This window comes from Etheostoma cragini, chromosome 9 (genome assembly GCF_013103735.1).
Source record: "Etheostoma cragini isolate CJK2018 chromosome 9, CSU_Ecrag_1.0, whole genome shotgun sequence".
In the NCBI taxonomy this organism is placed as follows: domain Eukaryota; kingdom Metazoa; phylum Chordata; class Actinopteri; order Perciformes; family Percidae; genus Etheostoma; species Etheostoma cragini.
Window position 1 is genome coordinate 23,365,482 of NC_048415.1, and position 24,487 is coordinate 23,389,968.

Here is a 24,487-nt window from a genome sequence, read left to right on the forward strand (position 1 = left end):
TGCCTGACGATCTACATGTTTATATTGCGATGAATCGTGTCAGACTGCTCTGTAGGAGTCCTAAGACCAGAAGAGGAGTATAATAGCTGCTCTTTAAAAGAACTTTGAGGGCAAAGCTTTCACAAAGACCATCATTTTATCAGATTCCACTTTGGAAGTGTGTCTGATATTGTACACATAACATTCCGTTTCTAAGTAAGGTCTTAATTTCTTGTACTTGCACAGCATGGTAAATAGAACTACAAACAGTCAGTGCTGAAAGTGGTTAATAGTGACCTCTACAGGATTTACAACGTCAAGTTGCAACAGAAGTTTAAGATGAAGGGAGAGGAGGAGAGCTGCACACGACAAATGTGAATAAATCAGTCAGTGCAATTAAGTTTAAATTAAGATATTGTCACACATTAAATAGTTATCTGAAACATCAGGTATCAAGCCTTTAATCAAGTATAAAGTTTGAATGTTCGACTCCAAGTGAAATCTCAGTAACAGCTGTGGGAGGTGTGCAAGAAGTCTTAAGCATATCATCAATTATGCCAGAGATTTAACACAGAGGTTCAGACGATCTGATTTCATCACTGTGTCTCCTCATTGCCTCACTCGTACAGTACATCTGTGACTACTCCTTTATTCATGCCTCCAAAGAGACCTGCTCTCTCCCCCTCAGGGCAGCCTTGTGCATCGAGGATATCTGCTTGTGCAAGCCTGCTGTGAGTGAAACCTGTCACCACTGCTGTTTTGGTTGTAAACTAGAATCTAAATGTCCTGCATCTGTGTCTCTCTGGAATATATTTCCTATCATAATGTAATGTAATGTTTGTCTGTTTGCAGCCTGTTCCCGCAGTGTGTCCATATTTCACAGCCAATGTACGGTGACCAGTGATGGGAACAACAGCGTTATAAGCAACGGCGTTACTTTTTCAGTGACAAGTAATTTAATTGATTATTCTTCCTATCTTAATAACACCGTTACTGTTGCTGTAACTATAATTAAAGCTTTTTTTTTTCATCACTAGGTTTCTGAGCTGAGAGTCAACAACTTCTTTTACTGTTCTTGCACGGTTAGTGGGCAGTGCACGAGACAAGCGGAGACATACTGACGATTGGCTGAGGTTGAGTGAAACGTCATGGTAAGCCAATCAGAGGTAGAGTACGAAAGCACGCAGTCGGACACACAACAGACAACACAAAGAAGCCTTCTCTATATGGAAGCATGACCATTACTTTACCAAGGAACTGCAGAACATGCATGTATTTGAAGTTCTGTTAAAGAGGGGGGGGCCACATTTGAGCATTTAAACATTACATTTTAATATTTAAAATTGAAAGTAATGCATTACTTGCTTTCTGAAGTAACAGGTTAATTTTGTGACGTCTGTTTTTAACTGCGTGTTTTAAACAGGTTGGAAAGTGAAATGATATTTGATGTGGCAAGAAAGATTATAATCACGCTCTGTTACCATGAAACCAGATGTGTCCCCCTTTTTATTTTGTGGATTTTGACTCAGTCTATTTAAAAAAAATATTGACTGCTGACCTGGAAATGAATCAATGAAAGGATACCAAAAAGTGGGAGTGTATTGTCCGTGCCAACTTGCTGAGTTACAAGTTGACTACAAGGACACTCTGACGAGGGGCAGAATCCCCCCGACCGCACCTCACAGCTGTGCCATTTTTTCTACCAGTGGATTTCTCCCGGAGATCCCTTCCACACAAATAAGCAAGCATGCAAACAACCAAACACACAAGCAGGCAAGCAAACCACGCATGTACACACAAGCTGTCCTTATCAGACGCCATGACTGACTGGGCGAGCTGCCGCTGCGTTCTCGCAGATCTGTCACCTGGGAAACGGAGCCAAGACAAACTGGACAGCAGGCCGTGGGAGTGTGCTGTGGCAGCAGATACTGTCCAGAGGACACCACATACTGCTGCAAATGTCACACGCAGTGAACAGATGCCACATCTAGCAGCTGGGAAGATGGCATGTCTTCTAGAGATGTAGCAATGTGGCTCTCTGAGTATAAGAAGAGTGAAGGGTGTGAGCAGAGCCAACATGTCATTTCCCTTTTTAGACAGTGACAGGCTGCTTTGATAATTAACTCACAGTAAACTGAATATCTTTGAGTTGTGGACAAAATAGAAGAACTCCAGAATGTCATCTTGGGTCTTTGGAAACAATGACAAACCAGGGGTGGATCTAGAGGGGGGGCCTGGGGTGGCACCCTCCCCCTGAAATGTGATTTCCCCCACCACATGGTGCCCCCCCAATCCATTGGGCTAGAGTGCTGTCAATCTGACAAAGTTGATTTCCATTGGATGAGAGTACTGTCACTTTGCTGCCTGCTCCAACAGCTGCCTTTCCATTTAGAAAACGGATCAATATGTCACCAATCCTGTTTATAATATTTATGGAGAGGATATTGAGGCGTAGTCGGGGTGGGGAGGGGTTGCAGTTCGGTGGGCTCAGGATCTCGTCACTGCTTTTTGCAGATGATGTGGTCCTGATGACATCATCGGTCTGTGACCTTCACTCGCCTTGATGGGAGCCACTTGAGTTGGTTCGAGCATCTGGTAAGGATGCCTCTTGGGCGCCTCCCTAGGGAGGTGTACCAGGCACGTCCAGCTTTTAGGAGGCCCTGGGGAAGACCCAGGACTAGGTGGAGAGATTATATCTCCAACCTGGCCTGGGAACGCCTCGGGATCCCCCAGTCGGATCCCCCAGTTGGAGCTGGTTGATGTGGATCAGGAAAAGGAAGTTTGGGGTCCCCTGCTGGAGCTGCTGCCACTGCAGCCCGATACCGGATAAGCGGATGAAGATGGATAGATGGATGCAAGTTGAGAGCAACTGTGTACTTTGTTGAAATTTTGAGTACAGTTTAGAAGTAAAACGTTCAATATTTCTCCTTCAGAGGTTTACTCAGACACTAACCCCAAAGAAAGGGTCCCCAGGGTGCCCCAGCATGCCACTCATAGAAGACCAGGGCCACACCAATGCAAGCTGCTGCTGAGGTGCTGCTGAGTATGTTGCAGGAAGGGGAAGCACTATGAAGGTAGGACTCAGTGCGGGCATAGGAAATAATTAAATGCAATATCAGAGGATACTCTCAGAGCAGCTATGTTGCTTATTATTACTGTATGAACTGCATGACATGTCATATTTATGGAGTAGGCAGACATTTTAAAGTCAAACGTCATAAACGTTTGGCTACAGGAGGACAACTGGAGCAGAGCAGCTACCGGGCAGGTACCCTGAAACAGGAAGGTGTTACTGTTTCTTTCTCCACTGTTTTGACATTTTTAATTTCCCTGATTTATGACGGCAGCAGCAAAAATAGAAATTGGTTTCACTGCCACAACATCTCCATTCATCACAAGCACATCAACATGAAATAAGGGTCACCGCTCACGGTTGTATAAATACATGGAGAGATTGTGCTGAACAGAGATAACACATGTACAACCCAGCAAACACAGATGATTCAATTCATCCACAGCGTGTACTAATGAAATACTTGTAAATATCTGTATGTACACTATAAATGTGTATGCATGTAGAGTATGTACGGTACAACTCTCAGGATACAGTAAGTGCATAACTACCATGAGTGCCCTCTAGGATCTTTTATTTAACTTGTTTTGTAAAATGTATCATTATTATTATTATTATTAGGGTGATTTTTCTTACACTTACTCATACTAAAGTTTTAATAAAGGAAAAATAACCTCAAAAATTGCTGATCCGAACAAAGTAAAATTCCTACATTTCCTAGGTGAAGCACCTGGAAAGCTCTAAATTCCTGCAGGGTCCGTTGCTGCAGCGTGTGCAGAGGAACTTTGATGAATTGTTGTTGATCCTTGCACGTTAAAGCTGAACGATGTCATTTCTGACCACTAGAGGGAACAAAGACTAACAGCAACAGAACTAATCAGGCTTATCTAACACGTTAGCATACGACTGCCTACTTATGCATTTAGCAGACAAATTGCAACATGGCCGTCCCATGTGAGTCCTTTTTATTACCAGTTGTTGAATTCTAGACCGGACTAACAAACCAAAACTATTAGCTTAGTGTTTCTAAAAACTGTATAAATCTGCAGAAACTGGGTGTTAAAGGTCCCATGGCATGAAAATGTCACTTTATGAGTTTTTTTTAACATCAATATGAGTTCCCCAAACCTGCCTTTGGTCCCCCAGTGGCTAGAAATGGTGATGGGTGTAAACCGAGCCCTGGGCATCCTGCTCTGCCTTTGAGGAAAGGAAAGGTCAGATGGGCCGATCTCTGTGTTTTTTGGTCCAGGGATGTGCTGTTGTGTTTCAGCATATTGTTTGTGATTTGAAAGATCACCATGTGTTGGTGCTCTGCAACTACACCCTGTGTAACCATACTGAAAAAAAACATAAATAAAGGGGCTGGAAGTGACGTGAATCCATTTTCCGATGACGTGTTTTTCAATTTTTCATTCATCCACCAGAACTGTACCATCTGTACAGCTCAAACAGCAATTTCCCCTTGATCTTAGTGTTATTCTGTCACACACGAGTCACAAAGAGCATTATGTTTGCTTGACTAAGGGTCTGGTGTATGTGTCAGATTACAGCGAGCTGATCTGTTACAGTGTATTAGTGCAAGTTTAGGTAGAGAGCTGTGAAAGTGCCTACTTCTTTGCGCAGGTCCTGATTTGATACTATAATCACATTGGGTGGATCTCCGACAGCTGTGGCAGCCCCTCCAATGTTGGTGAAGATTACTTCTGCAATCAGGACATGTCTGGGGTCTAGATTAAGCACCTCACACAACCTGCAAAATCAGATAGAGACAGAAAAGCCATTTAGCCGTGAATAGATTACGATGAGTGAGAGAACTAAACACATAAATCTATAAAAAGGATATTGGAAGACGAAAAACAAAGGTCCTTTAACATTATAACTTTACATATCCCTTATTACATATTACATATTACCCTTATGACGTTAGATATCCACCCTGCTCGTCACAGAATAGAGCAAGTAAAACATCATCTTTATTCTGATCTTCTGGTAACAAAAAGTGGTTTGGAGAACTAAATAATGGTTTACTGTACAGACTTAATTTAAGGGCTGAAAATAGAATCACAAACAATGAGGGAGAGACAGAGGTGGGCGGCAAACCTACAGTTGATTCGTAAGACACTGTACTACAGTAAATTGTAGCTTCAGTGTAGTCTGTTTTTTAATGTGATGTGTGTTTCCAGGCACCGACTATATTGAGCTTTTTTTTTTAGACAGGAAGTAGAGATCTATCAATGTGACTATTCACAAAAGTACCATGGGGTTACTGGCTCTTACCAACATACTGAAAGTCTGCATACTAGCACCTCAAACACTTACTAATTTAACACAATAGATTTGGTTTGTTTAATCCCAAACATTGGATGTACATTGATGTAGCATCTGGGCTGTCACCCATTGGTTTGTGGACTGCTGTTTTCAAGAAGTTGATTTTGCAACTGGATGTGAAGATCGCAGGTAAATTAGGTTGATTATTGCAGTCTCTAGATTGCCCATATGGTAGCTGCAAATGTGAGTGAACAACTGTCTTTCTCTGTGTGACAACCTGCCCAGGGTGTCCTCTGCCTCTTGCCCAATGTGAGTTAGAATAAACCTGTAGAGATTTCAATTGGCTGTACTGGGAACAAAGGAAATGGTGAAGGTCTGGAGGGACCGAAAGGTTAGTTTTCTGTAAATAAACGGTGTGGCTATAGCATGCGGAATCATCTCCCATGTTCCAAGTTGATGATATTTTATCAATGCAGCGGCACAGAAGAATTTTTAGATGTGCGAGTTGTTCCCTCGTCTACTGTACCTGATGGTGACTGGGGTAAAAAGCATCATAGTGGTCACGTTGTCCAGAAATGCAGAGAGAATGGCAGCGATGAGGCAGAGGATCATGATCATTGGCCACACTCTTCCTCTGGATAATTGGTAAGCCTGCAGAGAGGTAATATGGCAATGAGTCAATGCTAATGGAAATTAGAAAGCCATTGGGTGAATGTCTTGATTCACTCCCAAATACGAGTGTAGTTCGGACATGTCTGAGAAAGCATCAACAGTGTCAGAGTGAAACATCAGAAAAAATGAGCACTTGAATGCTTACATTTCCATTAAGAGTAGTAGCACTAGAAGGGGTAGTGCACTTACATTCCCAAAATAGCCGTGTATCAGTGCAGTGTGTGGAATTACACACAGGTGTGCATTCACTCAGCAATGCTAATATACAGTCTTAAGCCCAGGGGAGTGGCTCAGGTTGGCCACCTTTTCAGTGTAATAGTACTGCATGTCAGATCCGCTAAGCTGAACTCAGAGAAGGAATTTTAATTTGGAGTGGCTGCCCTTGTCCAACCCACTTAAAATTCATGAGCCTGCATGATCCCTCTATTCTCCAGGTCTGAGTGCTACAGTACTGTACCTGAAGGACAAGGCATTCGCCCTCCATCACAATCCACAGAGAACACTCAGGATTAAAACGGAGCTGTTTTCTGATGGTAGGAAACCTTACCCTTTTACAGACAGGATCAAGGTCTTATGTTCTATTCATTTGAGAATGTGTATCTCTTTGTTAGTTGTAGGATGCGTGTAGCTCAAAGTTAAGAAAGAATAAAGAAATAAAACAGGCGATGTCTGTCAATTTATACTGAGAGCAGTTACAGAAAAAACAAACAGTAGATGTGGTTCTGTAAATAAGAAACATTAAATAAATTTAGCTCATTTTAATAGTCAAGACTGACACAGTTTTCTGAGCTTTACCACGAAACAAGGCAAAATGTCCTTCTTGTCAGCCTGCAATAGTGATGTACTTTTGAGTCAGGATGCAAAGATAGGCATCAATGTGTTAGGTCATCTTACATCACAAAGGTCTTCCAAAATCTTGCTCATGTCAGATAAGTCAGCATAAAAACTGCAGGCTTGTCATGTATCAGTGCTAATTTCAGAAATAGCTCAAAGCCTGTCGACTAGGAGACAACTCTAAAATACCTCTGGGCAGCTATTTTCATAGACATGTCACTCAGTATCAAAAAGGTAAACATGCCAAAGATAAGTTACAAAAGATGTATAATACTGCCATGATGCTATACAGCTTCACATTGAAAACGTCACGACTTTCTCTATTATTACTATTCATTTTGTTATTTAGAAACTCACCTTCACAGCACAATAATCAAAGAAGCCCGTCTCGGAAAAAATGGCCACCAGTACCATCTGGAAGAAACAACGTTTTCCAATTATGTAACAAGATGAGATTTCACCCGGATTTTTCAAAAGTAGTTGCTACAGACAAAAAGATGTTGCTCACATAAGCGATGGTGGTCAGTCAGAAAGATATTTCCAATGTGCCCAACATTAAGGGTTTTACGATATTATTTTCACTGATACTTTATAATCATACCTATGACGATATGGGCCCGCAAAGAAAAAATATACTGTACATATATTTTTAAGGTAGACTACAAGCTCAATGACAAACTCCTGAATGTATAGATCATACATAAACAGGTCAACATAATTACTTTGTGAGTATATTATAGCACATATAAATACACAGTAGCATTGAAAAGGGTTGCCTGTGGGTTGGAAATATTTTCAGAAACTGAAAATGACGGTGGCAGCTGTTGACAGTGGAAGTTGTCCAAAGGAAGCTGCCATCTGTGGTCATGAATCACTTTGGAATTTAGATATTACTGATCTGGCAGAATTATCTTTCATGTGAATAATGAGTATGTATGATGCTGCTATGAAGTTACAATGTGTCTGAAAAGAATTGTCTGTTTTAACCTACACAGAAAAGCTTCAGTTGTACTCTTTAAGCTGATACCAAACTTTACAGCACATGTTTGTTTCCATGGAGACAAGATTTTATGTTGTCAATTTTACTTGCCTCCAGAGAACCAGATTTCACTGTCAGTAGTTTGGGAAGACTGATAAGAACATAGATAAGATGAAGATGTCAGATTTTAAAGGTCCCGTGGCATGAAAATGTCAGTTTTTTTAACATTAATAGGAGTTCTCCCAGCATGCCTATGGCCCCCCAGGGGGTAGAAATGGTGATAGGTGTAAACCGGGCCCTGGGTATCCTGCTCTGCCTTTGAGAAAATGAAAGCTCTGATGGGCCAAGCATTTAAGGCTACAGACGCAGAAATGGCACGTCCTAATGAAAGCTCACTGTGGGACCGGCTCTAGTGGCTGGAATTCTGCACCAAGGCTGAATTTTGGGAAAGAGACTTCAGATATGTGTTAAGGGACCACTAAGGTCTATATAAAAGAGACTTCAGATCCAGTATTAGGGGACCACTAAGGTCTATATAAAAGAGACTTCAGATCCAGTATTAGGGACCACTAAGGTCTGTATAAAAACATCCAAAAGCAGCATGCCATAGGACCTTTAAAGTAGAAACTAGCAGCAATACAAATTAAAGATTTTTGTAAAATTGCCCAAAAGGAGATTACTTGAGGAAATGAACACACGGAAACATGTTTAATTTAAGAGTCTAACCATGCCAAACAGAAGAGCCAGCGTCTCATAGTCAATCCACTCCACCACAGTTACCAGACTGGGCCGCTGTGGGAGAGAAAATAATGAGACGTTACAGGGATTATCAGTTCTGTGAATAAACAGCAAAAGTAAAGGGTTAATAAATTATTGTCATACACATTAATCCCTAGTACAGTACAGTACTAAAGCTTCCTGGCAAGTTAAACAAATGGATGTATTTAAAACTGTATTTGTTCACTGCTATAACTCCTCCCTGGCCTAGATCCTGCCCATGCAGATTCTCCAGATGGCTTTGTGACTTGTTATTGCAAGAAAAGCCCAGTTAGACCTTCTTAATCCAACAATGACTCTGCTCCGCTGAAGTGTCCCGGTGAGCCGCACAGGCTCCCTCAACCTGGATAATTAATGTTGCTTATACCTATAGGGTTAAAGAGACTCACATCACCGATGACAGCCAGAGCAGCCAAGGCTGCCAGAGATCCCAGCATGGCGGCCAGAGTACGATGCACAATCTGCAAGTAAAAAGATTCAACACAAACACTTCATTTACTACCTTTGATTCAAAGAAGGCCACAATATTGAAATATTAACATTTAAATATGTACAACATAAGCCACATTAAGTCATATTTTATGCATTTACGTGACAAATCAGAAATTTTCTTTGGTAATGTCAAACTCCAAAATAACCTTTGGTCAAGCCACATAAGTAGAATTACTTTATATTCATTGCTGAAAAGCTACAGCTTGGTTTATCCATTCACTTATCCATATTTACATTGTGTTTTTTGTGGTACATTGTCTTTCATTTTGTAACGTTATTACTTTGTATCTTTCTAGTGTTTTATTTTCCCTTTGCTTGTACAGTATCTGCCACTAAATGAGCCTGCCGCCACAATGCAGCACAACCTGCCAACTGCAATTTAAAGAGACTCTCTCCAAAACCCATTCATCTCAAAAGATTTCTGATTCACAGGAGCAGTAACCAGATACGTGAGTGTGTTCCATCAGTTCTGGGATGGCCTGTTATTTTCTTTTGTAGAAAAGTCAAGAAATGCAGAACTTCAAGGTGATATTACAAACAACTCCACGATGCTGTTAAGAGTCACTCATCCTCCACCAGGCTCCATCACTGCTCTCATGTATGATGCATCCCATTATTAAAAATTGAGGCCAGTGATAAGCAAGCGTGTGTTATCAGACATCGGAGCTGCTCTTCTGACATTCATGCCAGCGAAATAAATTGCAGGAAGGTAGGTCACTCTACGTTTATTGACAAAAGTAGCAGCTGTTCCTGATGGAAAAACGGGGGTCTGTGGCCTTTTTCTTAGACTATATCTAAGCTCTACTAACTACCTTTGTCTTGAACTAAATGGAAGACTAGCTAATTAAAAAACTATTTAATTTGCATTATTGAAGGCAGTTTTTCTGGCGTGTTTATTCTGTCACGTTGACTCTGGTGCGTGTTGTAAGAGAACAATGTTTAATGACAACACTCATCATCTTTCATCCATTGGCCTTGCTGACTACTGAACTCTGAAAAGGAACAATGTCATGGTCTTTGATGGCCCTTCTGTGACCGCCCCCCTAGTTAATCTGGGTTCTCTGGCAGTATCGCAAGTCAATTGTAGAACATTTGGAGATAAAAGTTGACTCAGACCTGAAATTTGACAGCCAGATTAAAGCTGTGGCGAAGGCAGCTAGCACAGATCCTAGCAGTCCTTCAGAGACAACACCTCGGCTGGATTACTGTAATGCACTTCATATGGGGGCTAGTGGGTCCTCCATTGCTCGTCTTCAACTGGTACAAAATGCTGCTGCACGTCTTTTAACAGGTATGTGCACACTTCACCTATCTTAGCTTCACTCCACTGGCTGCCCGTCCATTTTAGGATTTATTTAGAAATTCTTGTATTTGCTTTTAAAGCCTTGAATGCCCTTGCCCCCGTTTACCACTCTGCTGGTGGCTGCTGCACCCCTACACCCCCATCGATCTCTCAGGTCAGCTGACCAGCTGCTCCTGACGATGTCCAAAGCTAGGCTTAATCTTTCCATATGCTGGCAGTGCATTCCATTGTATTTATTTTATTGTACCTCATATTTTTTATTGTTCTTTTATTGTGTTATCTATTTATTCTGTATTATCTCTTTGTGCAGCACTTTGGAAACCTTGTGTTTGTTTAAATCGTGCAGTATAAATAAAGTGGATTGGATTGGATGGGATTGGGTCTCGCCACTCACAATAGATAAGAACTCAGACAGTCTACAGACTCTCAGAAACTTCTCTTTGTCAGAGGAAATCTGTTCAGATAATGGATAAAAAAAGAACAAAAGCATCCTCTTTATATTGCCTCAGCCTTTGTCAGGAATGACGAAAAAGAAAAATCAGGCTATGATTCTTCACTTTGGACATCTGTAAGAACTTTTGAGAGTCTAATTAAGAAAATCATAATATGTGATCACTCATTCGATTCAAGTTTAATGGAGAAAAACAAATCTCCTCTGCAGCTAGATTAGATACTTACAAATGGAGACATGACAGAGCTAAAGTCGGATGACATCTTGCTCTTCCACCATAGAGACAAACCCTCACACTTTAATGATAACATATGGAAACTGACCTGTCAGTGACACAGATGACACACGCGGGGGTGTGCAGTGTAACTGGGCTTACAACTCACTGTTAACTTCCACATCACAACATAGCCCCCGCCAGCACAGCTTAGTTCACACCTTGTTGGACTCAGAGAGATTAGCCCGCCTAATTTAAACCAAACACTAACTGGAAATGAATGAGAATTACAGATGGGCATCTTGGGAGTTCAAATCTAAAACAAGTATATGTGTCAGATAAGAAACTAGTGAGTATCACATCAAAATAGTGCTAATTAACGTGTGTGGAATTGATAATGAATTTACATCTTCATTCATTGTCTTATGATCGCTGGTTTGTTCATGTTAGCGTTAAGAAATCAGAGCATTATTATATAACACTACATCAATTCTATTTGGCTTGTGTTAGCTTTAATTGTGCTGTTTACAAAGCAGGGAGGCTCTAATGCAAGATGCTCTCTTAAGTTGCATTATGGGGAAAGTAGGATCCAGTGGTTTTGAAGCTTAACAAGTCAAGATAACAGAAGAGTGAGGGAGCTGTCAAACAAGCAAAGTCTGTGCGAGGCCCACTCCCAGTCCAGAAGAGAGGCTGAGCAGCACCTTTAAGTCCAATCTATTACTGTCGGCACGGTTAAAATCAGAGCTTCCTCAGCTGCAACACCTGCTGTACGTGTTACAAACTTCCAATAGGGCAGCAGATACTGTACTGAAAACAAAGTCATTCATCATTCATAAAAGAGCGTGAGCATCACAGACCATTTACCTCAAAGATGATGAGAACGTAGACCCCGGTCAGGATGATCCCAGCAGTGGCCACCTGTGTCTCCACGTTGACGTAGAGCGACTGGTGGGTCATGGACAACGGCACCACCTCGTTCTCCTGCAGGAAGGCTTGCACCGTGATGAAGATGGGCTCACTGTGTGGTTAAGGAAAGCACAGCAGAGAGAATTTTCTTTCATTGAACATAAAACAAGAAAATGTTGAAATCACGTTCATTATGTTGAAGTCTGGTAAAAAATAAAACTCACACTGTTATACAATGCTGCCCAATAAAACAATACCACATACTCAGTGATAATGGAGCATTATATGACTTTTTATGGCGTTAATTCACCTAATGCCAGTCATTTAATTCAAAACGAACAATGTTTAAAAAATGACCTTTTATTGCATGACATTAACAAAGTGAAGGCGGCCTTCAGAGAAAGCAACTTTGAAAAGAAAGTGCTCAAAAGAGTCTCTCAGAAAAATACATCATTAATGAATTCATTGATTAAATATATATGATTCCTTTGAAATCTGCGTTGTGTTCTATGACAGGGTTTGGGTTGTTTAATTATTAACTATTACAAGATGTTATACCTGTCTTATAATCACTAGGCCTGCACACTGGGAAGATTTTAAATGCTAAAATGTTTGTTTAATGCTTAATGTTTAATTATGCTCATTTTCAGGCTCATAATTGTATCAAGATGTCATACCAGAATATGTGTGCATGGTTTTCGTTTGAAGAAAAAAAACATCATATTTTTGTGTCGAACAGCAAAAATATGAGATAAGGTTTTTTTTTACATAACGCCATCTTTTCCTCCTGTGTGTTTCCGCATCTCACTTCTGTTCCATCTTGGTTTGCAGCCTCCTAGTTTTGTTTTTAAATTAATATTCAAAGGAAATCCTGAAATAAAATACAAATCTTGGTGGAAAAAGGCTTCCCCTGTTGTCCCAAGAACATTTAGGCTGCCTTCCCTCCAGCAAAAATAAGAATGACATAACCTTGGCGCCTAATAATGTTCATACAGTCCCAAAGGTGGCCCATTCAAAGAATCCAATCTGCATGTTGAAATCAACACGGCGTCACACAGCGAGTGAGTCAGTACCTGCTGACCATCTCAAATGTTTTGGTTAACATTATCTGGTCGCTTCGTTCACTGTGCAGAGGGATGGTCCAATTATGAATCACCTGTACAAACAGTAGAAGATGAGTTCTCTGACAACATACAACATAAACGATACAGCAGAGACTCAGAATGCATCACATAGATGGCGTCACCTGCTGAGTTCTCCTCCTCCGTTGCCCCCCCTGCTCCGTCTGCTCCACCTGGATCAGGATGTACTCCTGGTTGGTGAGGTCGATCATCCCTCCGGTGAAAGGCCCCCCCACCTGGAGCTTCAGTAAAGCGTTGTCGCGAAAATCCGTCACGTTCATTGCTGGGGGGCGCAGACCGTCAAGAGAAAAATGTGTACGTGCTGATGTGTGTTTCTTTATTTGAATAGGACATCTTTTGCAGACCACTGTGTATGCGTGTGAAAGTGTTTAAAAAAGACCAGCACAGGAGACAGGAAAGATTTTTCCCCACTCTACAGAGATGAGATTTTGGAGCCCCGTAAGAATAAATCATCTCGGAATAGTCCTTTTTGGAACATGATGAAGCAATAGGGAACTCAAAGAACATGAAACACAGCAGTGGGTTCTGTTATTCACCTGAGAGGAGAGCTACCACTCCTTCTTGCGGGAGCCTGTCTTCTCCTGCCGCGTTCACACTGATTGAAGCCAAATGAAGACCCTTGTGGATTAAGCAATTTGTTTTTTTTGTTTTTTAATCTGTCAAAATAGTTTTCAACCATCTTCCATGTCTCCACATGCCCTTAAACTCAAGGTAGAACACAACTGCATTATGTTCAATGACAATGATGCAGTAGGAAAGGATACAGAAACTGTCTGTTGAAGACACCGCCAGGAGCCTCCGGGGGTTGTCTCGGTCTGGATACATGCTGAAGAACAGCTGGAACCGGAAGACATTCACCAACATTTATTAACTCAGTCCTCACAGTTTCTCTCAGAGACATCAAGATGCTGAGAAATTAGGAAATATGGTAAATATGCAGTACGCTACTGGACAGATTCAGTGAACACATTATGTAGCAAATTTAGCTTGTTTAACCCCAGGTAGTACATGCCCATTGTGTGTGTGTGTAATTCCACACAATTCACAATAATCTTCTCGTCTTACTATCTGAAAGAAACAAATATGTTTCCAAAATTGAACTTTTCCTTAATAGGAATGAAGAAGTACTTAAAGTACACAAATTAAACTAAACTAAGTATTAGGTTGTTTCTGTGTTTTACAATATGATGCTTTTGTTTTATTGTACCAAAAGTTATTCTACAGGGACACTCACACTGCACAGAATGACGATAGTAAACATTATGGTAACTTTGGAGACTGTGAAGCAGCATCTGAAAAGACATAAAGGTAGAAAGTCAACACAACGTAACAGAGGACTATAACAGCATGATATGACACTAAAACATCTTACTGTATGCCAGTGGTTTCCAACCTAGAGATCAGCCCCCCTACAAGGTGTCACAACACAGATGTATGGTGTCCCGAAGTTATTACCAGTGTAGGAAATAATACAAATATGAATTCTTCTCCACAGAATCATATTCGTGTTTTGCACCTGTGTTTGTTTCTTGTTAAATATTGTAGGCTATAGTCTGTTCAGGTCTCTAAACAATATCAAAATTAAACGTTCAGCAGGAAAAACACTCTATAAACTGTACAACTCAATGACAAGGGGTTAAAAGGAAAAACAAGAGCACATAAAACAGTCGTAGTTTCCTACTGGCAGTAAGAAGGGTCTCACTTTATATTACTGGTGAATCTGGAGCTGAGGTTGAGGTTTTCCAGAGGGTCACTCTTCTCCGTGGAGCTGGAGCGGGACAGGCTGGTGACCTCACTGCCCAGCCGATATCTCCTCTCCAGGTCCAGGGAGCCGTGGTCCCAGGGCTCCTCCCCTCCAACAAAGCTGGGGTCATGGAGGGTCATGTAGGTCATACTGGAAAAGAATAATCACAGTCAGACCTCTGGGCATCAGACACTGCAGCTTCAGTGAGAGAAATAAACCCACGTTATTATGAAGTTGATGGAAGTGGGGACGTGAGCCCTCAAATCGGAAAACAAATCCTAATTCTGACAAAAACATGTCTCGAAAAAGACGAGCATCCAACAATCCCTATGTCATTACAAGTGTTGTACACCATGGTCAATTGAATCAATGTAAGAAGGCTTGCATAGATAATAAGAAGTTGAGCCTTTTCATTAAATAACGTTGGCAGCATGTCATTCTACCAAACATGGAATAATAAAAGCAAAAATACGTAATCTCCATTTTTAGTTTTTTTCCATAAGTTTGAGAACAACTGCTCTAGCTAACAGAGGGGAGGGCTTTCAGAGAGGCTGGGGGGGGGGGGACATGTCAGCCTATTTGGGGAGGCTGGGGACAACACTACTCTGATAAAAATGAAGTATTCAATTTAAACAGACTATGAAAAAGGTTAATTTAAACAAACAATTCTAAAAATGGAACTCCTTAAAATTATTTATGCAAGAGTAATGTTTTGAAGTCGCATTTTATCCTAAGGACTAGAGTTTTGATAATGTATTTGATTATTATAAACATTCAGAATTTAAATATTTGACACATTATTTACATATTGTTATTTTTAGCGTCTCAGTTATTGTTTCATTTTGGATTCTTTGGGGCTCACCTGTCGTCTTGAGAGAATCTCAGCAGCGGCGACCTCTCTGTCATTTTGGCTGAATTTCCTTTGAGAACGTTGAACAGGCTGCAACTGGGATGGAAGAAACAAACGAGTTCAAAAAAAAAAGAAAATCAATTGAAGTTTTATCTATTCATTCAATAGGACCAAAACTGTATATTCCTTAGGATACATCACTAGAAACTTTAAGTAATGCAGTTTCTGTAGGATGCTTTTTTTCCGTAAACCAAACAGGAAGTTGTCCAACCACTCGTGATTCTTTTTAGTTTAGAAAAAGGTGAGTTGCTCTGAAACAACTTCTTTTAAAATGTTTGACACGATTAGAAGTTTGGAAATTGGCCTGTAGCTCTCAGGTTGTAGCTGATCCAGACTGGGCGTTTTAAGTACAGGCTTAACAACAGCATGTTTAAAAAAACTAGGAACAACACCAGTTAAAAGTGAAGTGTTATGCATCTCAACAACGCAGGGCTTGGACAAATAGCCCAGTAGGGACAACATCCATGGGACAACATGAGGTTTCAAGACGTGATATCGTGTAGTGCCACGGGTTTAAAAATGGACAGAGAAGGAGCGGGAGACAAGTCGAAGGCAGAGTTCTGAGGAAGAGATGGTGAGATGTTTGTCCTACCATCTCTGATCTTACTTACAAAGAAGTGGAGAAGATTTAGATTGAGATGACAGTAGCTTGAGGGCCTGAAGGAGACACTAATGCATTAAAGGTGTCACTGGGAGATTCTGGGATTGGGCTTATTCGAGGATATGAGCTGAGAAATAAAGCAAGTTCCCACTTTTCTCAGCATCTCATTTAAAGTAACCCTCAGCTCTTTAAGGGGGAGCCTGTGAACCTCGAGTTTAGAACATTTCCTAAAACATCTTTTTCTAAAATGTCTCCTAAAGCTCTGGATTGTTTCATCACTCCAAGGACAAGGTTTTCATTAGGGGAGACAATAGTTGATTTAACTGGTGCTACTTCATCTAAAATTGTGAAACACTCCTCCTGCTGGTTACCCTACTCAGGAGCATCACAGCCGGACTCAAGCAACAATCCGATACACACACACACACACACACACACACACACACACACACACACACACACACACACACACACACACACACACAGAGAACAGGAGTAAAGGTTATACTTATGCCATATAATCGCCTATTATTTACTAAAAAAAACAAAAAAAATGAAAATCCACTATTTTATCTAGCCCAACAGTAGAGACGTCATGGGACTCATTATGTAATAGAACACCAACCCACTGGGCCAAAACTATTAAATTGAACATTTTTAAGAACCATTAGATTAAAATCTTTCCCAAATTTAAAGGTTCCCTTCGGCTAATCTTCTAATCTTGAACAGTTTTTACCCTCTGCCTGTCAAAGGGTCGGACGCTCACTGAACACAGTCTGTGCACTTCGTTCACACACCAAGTTGCTGCGTTGTCTGGTTGCCATTTGGTGCTGGGCAGGTACCAACAGCTGCCCAGTGAGAGACTGAATAACAACAGCAAGATCTGGGCTGTGAAACCCCAACGATGCCTTAAAAGATGCTTAAACGCTCTGAGAGGAACCACAAAGTTGGCTGATCCTTTTCTGTTTGTCACTATGAGCAACGCCTTTCTCATTACACAGTCATGTGATTAATTGTTAATATCAAAATATTCTGACATATCTTGAGAAGCATTTTTAATGCTTGATATTTATATTTAAAATGCAAAAAAAAAGAAGTTTCAAAATGATTTTCAAGCAAAAAGGCAAAATTACACATCAAGCTAATTAGTCTTTTTAAGTCACCTTTAAGTCTAATCATTTTGGTCCAAGCCCCTCCGTCAGACTGCAAACCATAATGTTGAAACCCACTTTTAGTGCCAGACAGACCTTCTGACAGCTCCCCCCACAGCAGCATTCCTTCTGTTGAGGTAGGAGCTAATTGGCCAGAAGAGTGTTGCCAACATGTCATGTGCCATCTTGTTCAAACTTGAAACGGCAGCGCTTCCTCGCAGCTTTTTATTTCTGCAAACGGGAAACTACGCATAGAAGTGTGAGTCTTGCTTTCCAACAAAGGTAAATAGTAACTGTTTATCACGTTTAATAAACCCCATTAGCACCGGTGTTTAAAAACTGCAGCCCCGAAAACGCTTGTTTGTGAAAATGTGTGAAAGGAATATGGATGTGCCAGTTTGAAGGAGTGCAGCTGATTAAATTCATAATAGTGAGGTTATCTATAATTTACGGAAACCATGCTTTAGTTTGTCAGGAGCAACGAAAGTTCTTCACAATATCTTTTTGGCTGTGTCATATCCATTTCTAGGTTTGGATATTGTAAACATGAAGACATGTGGGATTCAGCCCTCTCTATTAAGAACATAACTATAGAAATATGCTTCCAACTTTAACCAGATCAAGTAAAAGCCCTTGAGAATTGACAGGGTTAGGGGATCAGAGATAAATGTAGCATGTATTCACCAGTCCCACTTTAATCTTTACATGCTTGTTGGTATAACATGTGTGGCAACATGTTACAATGTGAGGGGGCCCCAAACCAAATCCTGCTTAGGGCCCCCAAAAGATAAGCATAAAAGAGTATTTATAACCATCATTGCAAACAGTATAAAACAGCTAATCTAACCCAAAACACGGCACACACACACACACATGTATACGTGGTGTTCATCACATGTAACTTTGACTCAGTTCATGAAGCAAAAAATTCCCTAATCCCAACAACGTCACAGCCTCGGGTTTGAGATTAGCACCCCCCTGAGTGACTGAGATACACCCCCACAGCCACACACACTTGAATCTGTGTGTGTGTGTGTGTGTGTGTGGGGGGGTGTAACTGATCATACTTTTGAAGAAAACTTCTTGTGTTTTCCACGTGTTTTCATACATTCTTTTAAATATAACCAACAGGGCACGAGTAAAGTGCTTCTGCGCGTGTGGCTGTTATGTCTTTATCCCAGAACACCCAACGAGAAGAGACAATGATCGCCAATCCTTTTCTAAACTACTACCCAACAAAAGTTGTAGTACAGAAACTCTTAACCAACTATTTAACAACAACTTAAATTAAATAGGTTTTGGTCATTTGGGGTCAAAACAAGCTGGAAACGCAACACTGACATGCAGTATAATCACATTTCAAAAGTATGTGGTGAACTTATTTAAGGAGCAACATTAGCATTTATTTGGAGTAGTATTTGCTGATTTAATCCAATTAGTCCTTTATAAGCTTTGCTTTGGTCCTGGGGCTATTTAGCTGCTGTTGCTTCACTATTCACCAGAAGGTTCTAGTCTGTCTGCTGTTTGATGCCATCAGTGAGCCACACAGCTGCAGGCTAACGTGTTCTTCTATTATCATGAACACAAACAGTGAAGTTCATTTTAACTCAATTCCACAAAGGTTGAGCTGAAAATAGTCCCAAACAAAAACAACTTTTACTTCTCTTTGAGTTTGCTTTGAACGATTGCGCTGTTTTAGGAAATGATTTGGTCTGTATAAACACAAAAGTAAAAATAAATACATTTGTGACCCAAGTTATTAGTAGAAATAAATGGGTAAAGCATTAACAGGCTTGATAATTTGAAGAGCATTTAGGGACGGGCTGACCAATTAGAGCCTCCAGAGCAGCTTTCCCTCCAATAGGTATTGTAATCGATCAAATTTCAACTGAAATACTGTTTTTCTTGTCAATAGAATGCAGTAAGGGAGCAGAAACACTCCGAGCAGTCATACCCATCTTCCTGTCGAACGGGGACAAAGGCCTCGGCGTGGATGACGCACTGTCCTGAGGGCAGAACTGCAGACTGCTGCAGCAGCTTCTGGGTGTCTCTCCTTTCTGAGATGCCCTGCAGCAGACGCAGCTCCCCAAAGTTCCCGGCCACGGCCTCTGGCGACCTCAGGCTGTTCTTGCGATGGCATTCGGCCGACGTCTGAGACATCTCCATCTCCATGTTTTTGTTCTCCAAATACATGATGAGACTGCTCGAGGGTAAAGAAAGCAGATTTTTGATCAAGTAAAAAACACAAAATAGATCATAGTCAACATTTAAATCTGCAATAATAGATTTTTTTGGCCTCTTGGGGGCAACGGAAATGAACAAAACACTGTCATATTATCACCTTTTTAGTTCATATAGCTAACAAATAGTTGCTTTGTTACACATCCAGCAGTTACTGAACAACATTTGTATTCATCTATAATCATATATTTGGCCATCTGGCAAATGTCAATTAAATTAAATTAAATCAACAATTTTTCTAGCTCAGTTTTTGGTCCCTACCAACTCCTGAGGGAACTGTGTGTCTCTATACCTCCTTAAGGGTACCATGTTCCCTAGCTAGGTGCTAACTTTGTCTTTCTGTCATTTGGCTGGACATGTAGCGTGCAGAGTTTTTTGCTAAAATCTATGAGAGACCACGTAGGCCAGTATTAAATACTTCACTTGGAAATGTGTTTTACTTGTGGACTGTGGAATTTTCCTTATAAACTGTTTTCAATTATGCAATTCAGTAGTACATTACAGCCAGACTTTGGGAGAAGTCAAAAGTCACGTTTCTTTCTTGTACATCCCTAACTTTCCCCTCCCTTGGTGAAAGGAACAAGCGGCTCTGTTGTACGGCAGAGACCTTTAGTGCCGATCGAGCCAGACGCCTTAGAGTGGATACTGTTTCAGTCAGCTACTGTGTGAACTGTAGACTGTACACATAATGTAAATGTAGCTTGTGTCATGCTACAATAATCCAGAGTGAAGCCAACACACGTCCTCGATAGTAGACGATTAATAATCACAATAAGTATTTCATTATAACAGCTGAGTGATTTAAAATGCCCGAGCCCAACATGGAGAAAGTGGATGAGGTCAGCTACAGAAGACATGTGGTCCTCCCTAACACAAAGACTGCATCCATTGGATAAGATTATTGCTCACATGAAAGGCAACAGTGTGTCATTTGAGCCTTCAGTGATCACAACTCTTAGAGGAGTAAGACCTGTAAGGAAGAGGCAGCAGGCCGAGGGATGACCTGAGAAATGGGAATCTTTCCAGGGAAAAAGAACGAAAAAATCCCTCCCAAGCCACCCCTTCATCATGACACAATCATTTAATCCTTTTTTAAAACAGAACTATTCGTTTTAGCAGCTTTAGAGTTTAAAGTGGCACCATTGATTGTACATTTTAATCCATTTACACCTATTTCTAATTCATGGACACACAAAAAACAACACTTCAAGTTATTTAATAATGCGCAATTCATTATCAAATTGTGTAATTTTTCAGCTTTCAAAACAAGGCCAGAGTTCTGTCTGTTGTTTAGTCACACCGCACGTAATATCCCCATCCCATGCTTGTGATACGGCTCTTCAGAGAGAAGCATGATCCATTTTATATGATGACCTGCCTGTGGGCTGTGTGTGCTGAGGAAGACAAACTGCTTACTTAAACGTTCCACCCTTGTTCACAGCAATTAGTGATTCGAGATGGATGTCTTTCAACAAGACTGTTAAGAATAAGACAAAAGTGCATTCAGAGGAGGGGATGACCGCAACCACAATGCACAAGACTGTAACAGAAGGATCATGTGTGACTACACTTAAGGCAGATTTTTCGTTAAATTTTCACTATCACAGAAGTGTCTGTGTGCGATCCATCCACCACACAACCGTTCACATATTAGTGGAATGAGAGGGATATTTTTTACAAAGCTTTTGTGGTACTGTGCTGTACAGCAGTGTTACAATGTAATGCTTAAACCCCCTAAAACAAAGCCCATTAGTGTAATACTCTGAAGTAAATCCACCATACATGGAATGCAAAGGAACTCAACTGAAGCAAATGTCAGCTACAAGACTAATTAAAAAAATGTAAAGTGTGGTGAAAAAAAGCATGTTTTGGCGACTGGAAGACAGAAAAGAAAGTTATCAGTCTTACCTTTAAAGATGAAGTTGTTTTAGATGATGATGATGAAGGATGATAAAAACAAGGACATTGATGATGATGATGATGATGATGATGATGAGGAGGAGGAGGATGATGATAGCAGTAGTGATGATAAAGCTTGTGATGTTAAATAATGAACATCCAAAAGCAAAATGAATAAAAGTAATTCACGTTAATTGAGTCCTGCAGAAATGCTGAGATCTGTGCTACTGTTGCTGGGACCGGGGCTCTGGGTCTCTGGCTGTGGTGGTGCTGCTGCTGCTGCTGGTGGAGGTGTTGGTGCTGGTGGTGGTGGTGCTGCTGCTGAGAGGTGGTGTTTCTTCTCCTCTCCTATGCTCCCCAAGGAAAGAGCTCAGCACTGTGGGGTCTGCAAGATCTGAGGGGAAGGGGGAGTGGCACAATCTGCTGTCCACTAATAGCAGACCAGTTTTTTCTTAAATAATATATTATTATCCAGTTTAATATGCTACTTAATTGTACACAGTACATGCAGGAGGGGGTCCCTACTTTGGCCTTCAGCTAAGGGGTCTGTATAAAAAGACCCCTCTCTTAAAGTATAGTTTGGATTTTGAATATATTTAGCCTACCTAACACTAACATGAGGTTAACACATTTCTTCAGTGGTAGGCCCCTTCATGGAATAATCGCAGCCAATAGCAGAAATCTTTCCCATTCAATCACCAGCCCTTTGCACACAGTCTGTTTATCACGGGCCTTCACATTTAAAAAGGGGCCAAAAAGCGTGGGTGTGTGTAAGACGTAAGGGGGAGGGGCAGATATTGGGCCTTGAGCACAGGAAGTCACACAGAGCCTAACAGAGCTGAACTGACGGTTTGGCGGGACTACATACTTCCATGCAGTAGGGATGCATGAGTCGACCCACAGTCAAACTCTATTAACCCTTGATTTAAAAGAACCGAGAGTTGCGGCAGACTGGTTTTCTAGGAGTTTGCTGGTGCATAAAAACTGAATGCTGCTTCCCCCCCCACTCTGGAGACAGAATGCAGACCTGTCCCAGACCATCTGAGAGGTCCGGGTGGTTCCTGATCTAGATCAGAAATGTATTTTAGCCCTAAACCATTCAGTGCTTTATTTTGAATACTTCAAAAACAGATGGAATGCAGGAAAAAAAGGGGGGGGGGGATTTAGGGGGAGGGGTGCTACAACTAATTCAGAGAGTGTATTTAATCTTTTGATACATGTGCTTTTGACCCAGGGAAACTGAGCAGATTAGGATTTCCGGCCATCCGTGAGTAAAAAGCCAGTGAACCAGACTAACAGCAACTAAGTAATTAGAAACTCCCACCATTAACCCCCCCCCCCCCCGTGGAAAGTCTCTGTCCAGTGAGCCGAACAAAATCAGTGACATAATTTACTCCCATCAACGCTCCTTTAGCCGAGGGATGCTAGTCTAAGGAATTTCAGCATCCGCCCTCTCAATTCTCAGGAATTATGAAGGACAATGTTTCCTATTGAGCGGATGGGGTCACCTGGTCTGAAGTCCCGGTTGCCTGGGACAACAGCCAGATGAATGCTACGTAGAGGAGATGCCCCGAGGAGAGGCTGCACACTGGTCTTGTGGGCTGATTTGAGACATAGTAGAGAGAACAGAGCAATCACATGGACAGCAAGGAGAAAGGAGAGTGAGCCGGGGGGGCTTTGGATGACGATAACTAGCGTCACTACGGACTCCTGGATCAATGAGTTACTCTCCGCTGAATGTTTGTAATCTCATGCCCGCACAACATGAGTGGTCATACCAACAAAGTCACGACGCAGGACATCTGAAACTAAACTACTACTAAAATAACAAGGTTCTCAATAACTACAGTTAATCTATCTTTCATCCAGATAGGATGAAGGTTTGTGGATGAATGGAATTCAATTTGTGATGCATCAGCATTTAAAAAAATCACTTAAAATTCAACAGAATCAGTACCCAATACAAACTGAGTTCAACAGACGATCCACGCAATCATATTCCTAGTGAAGAAACAGTCTGCAACAAACTGCAGGTATTTGTTCATCATCAAAGTATGATGGTATCAACAGAAGAAAGGTCAGAGGAATCATCTGTGCTTTTACAATTCATTTTGAGGGGAGCGGTCCAAAGCGTCATAGCCATCCATTCCTGTTGAGACGCTTCCCTCAAAACTAAAAAGGTCAACCTCATGTTGGAGCAAGAGGAAACATCAGGGATCACCAATGTCTTTAGGATGTATCATCCTGGAATCATGGATGTCTGTTCATTGCAATCTATCCAACAGATGTTGCCAGAAGCAACCGATTTAAGAGAAACTGGGGAGTGGCACAACAAGGCCTGATCCACCACTGCCAGTTCATCAGGGCCCTGGCACGAACGGCTGACAGCCAAGCAAGGCACATGTTCAGGGAAAACTCAGGAACAGCAAAACTTATTTCACACATGTGAAGAAGGTTTGGAAGACTTTGAGTCTTACACTGAAGCCTTCAATGGTATCTCCAATGAAGAGAACATTTAGACAGCTGGTATAGTTCAACCACCATGTGTAATCATGTCGTTCCACCGCATGGAACTACCTGGTTCTTCTACACTGTGAACCAGTTGGAATCCTGTTTGATTTGATAGCATGGAAATAATTTCTCAATGATTTATTATTCTATGTAGCAGCTTTGTGAGGCTGTACTGAAACACAGTGGTGCTTTGATCTAACATACAATGACAATGCTTATGTTTAGCAGGTCATGAAGGGGTCAGCCCTATGGTCCCCATAGCCCAATGGTCCCACAGCCCAATGGACCCACTGTCCTATGGTCCCACTGTCCTATGATCCCACTGAACTATGATCCCACA

At 41.3% G+C, this 24,487-nt stretch overlaps 1 protein-coding gene and 1 long non-coding RNA gene across 3 annotated transcripts in view; one reads left to right on the top strand and one right to left on the bottom strand.

Moving 5' to 3' along the window:
* The window catches only part of oca2 (oculocutaneous albinism II), a 43,520-nt gene extending 21,567 nt beyond the window's left edge, over positions 1-21,953 (bottom strand). Inside the window, exons 1-15 of one of the 2 annotated variants that reach the window (XM_034880785.1) lie at positions 21,754-21,953; positions 21,646-21,720; positions 19,451-19,696; positions 15,697-15,780; positions 14,793-14,984; positions 14,325-14,382; positions 13,855-13,927; positions 13,195-13,352; positions 13,022-13,104; positions 11,907-12,060; positions 8,972-9,043; positions 8,532-8,597; positions 7,184-7,240; positions 5,847-5,971; positions 4,664-4,802 (exon numbers count right to left, since the gene is read on the bottom strand). In XM_034880785.1, coding sequence (XP_034736676.1) covers positions 4,664-4,802; positions 5,847-5,971; positions 7,184-7,240; positions 8,532-8,597; positions 8,972-9,043; positions 11,907-12,060; positions 13,022-13,104; positions 13,195-13,352; positions 13,855-13,927; positions 14,325-14,382; positions 14,793-14,984; positions 15,697-15,780; positions 19,451-19,689 — 1,500 coding nt within the window. In that variant the 5' untranslated portion in view covers positions 19,690-19,696; positions 21,646-21,720; positions 21,754-21,953. Of the gene's footprint in view, positions 1-4,663; positions 4,803-5,846; positions 5,972-7,183; positions 7,241-8,531; positions 8,598-8,971; positions 9,044-11,906; positions 12,061-13,021; positions 13,105-13,194; positions 13,353-13,854; positions 13,928-14,324; positions 14,383-14,792; positions 14,985-15,696; positions 15,781-19,450; positions 19,700-21,645; positions 21,721-21,753 lie in introns of those variants that run through there. The other variant, XM_034880784.1, reaches the window with a different exon arrangement.
* Positions 1,153-24,472, top strand: LOC117950120. The gene is made up of 4 exons (XR_004657814.1): positions 1,153-1,165; positions 5,978-5,981; positions 6,206-6,213; positions 24,385-24,472. It is a non-coding gene; the product is annotated as an uncharacterized LOC117950120 (long non-coding RNA).
* Positions 24,473-24,487: the final 15 nt, after the last annotated feature.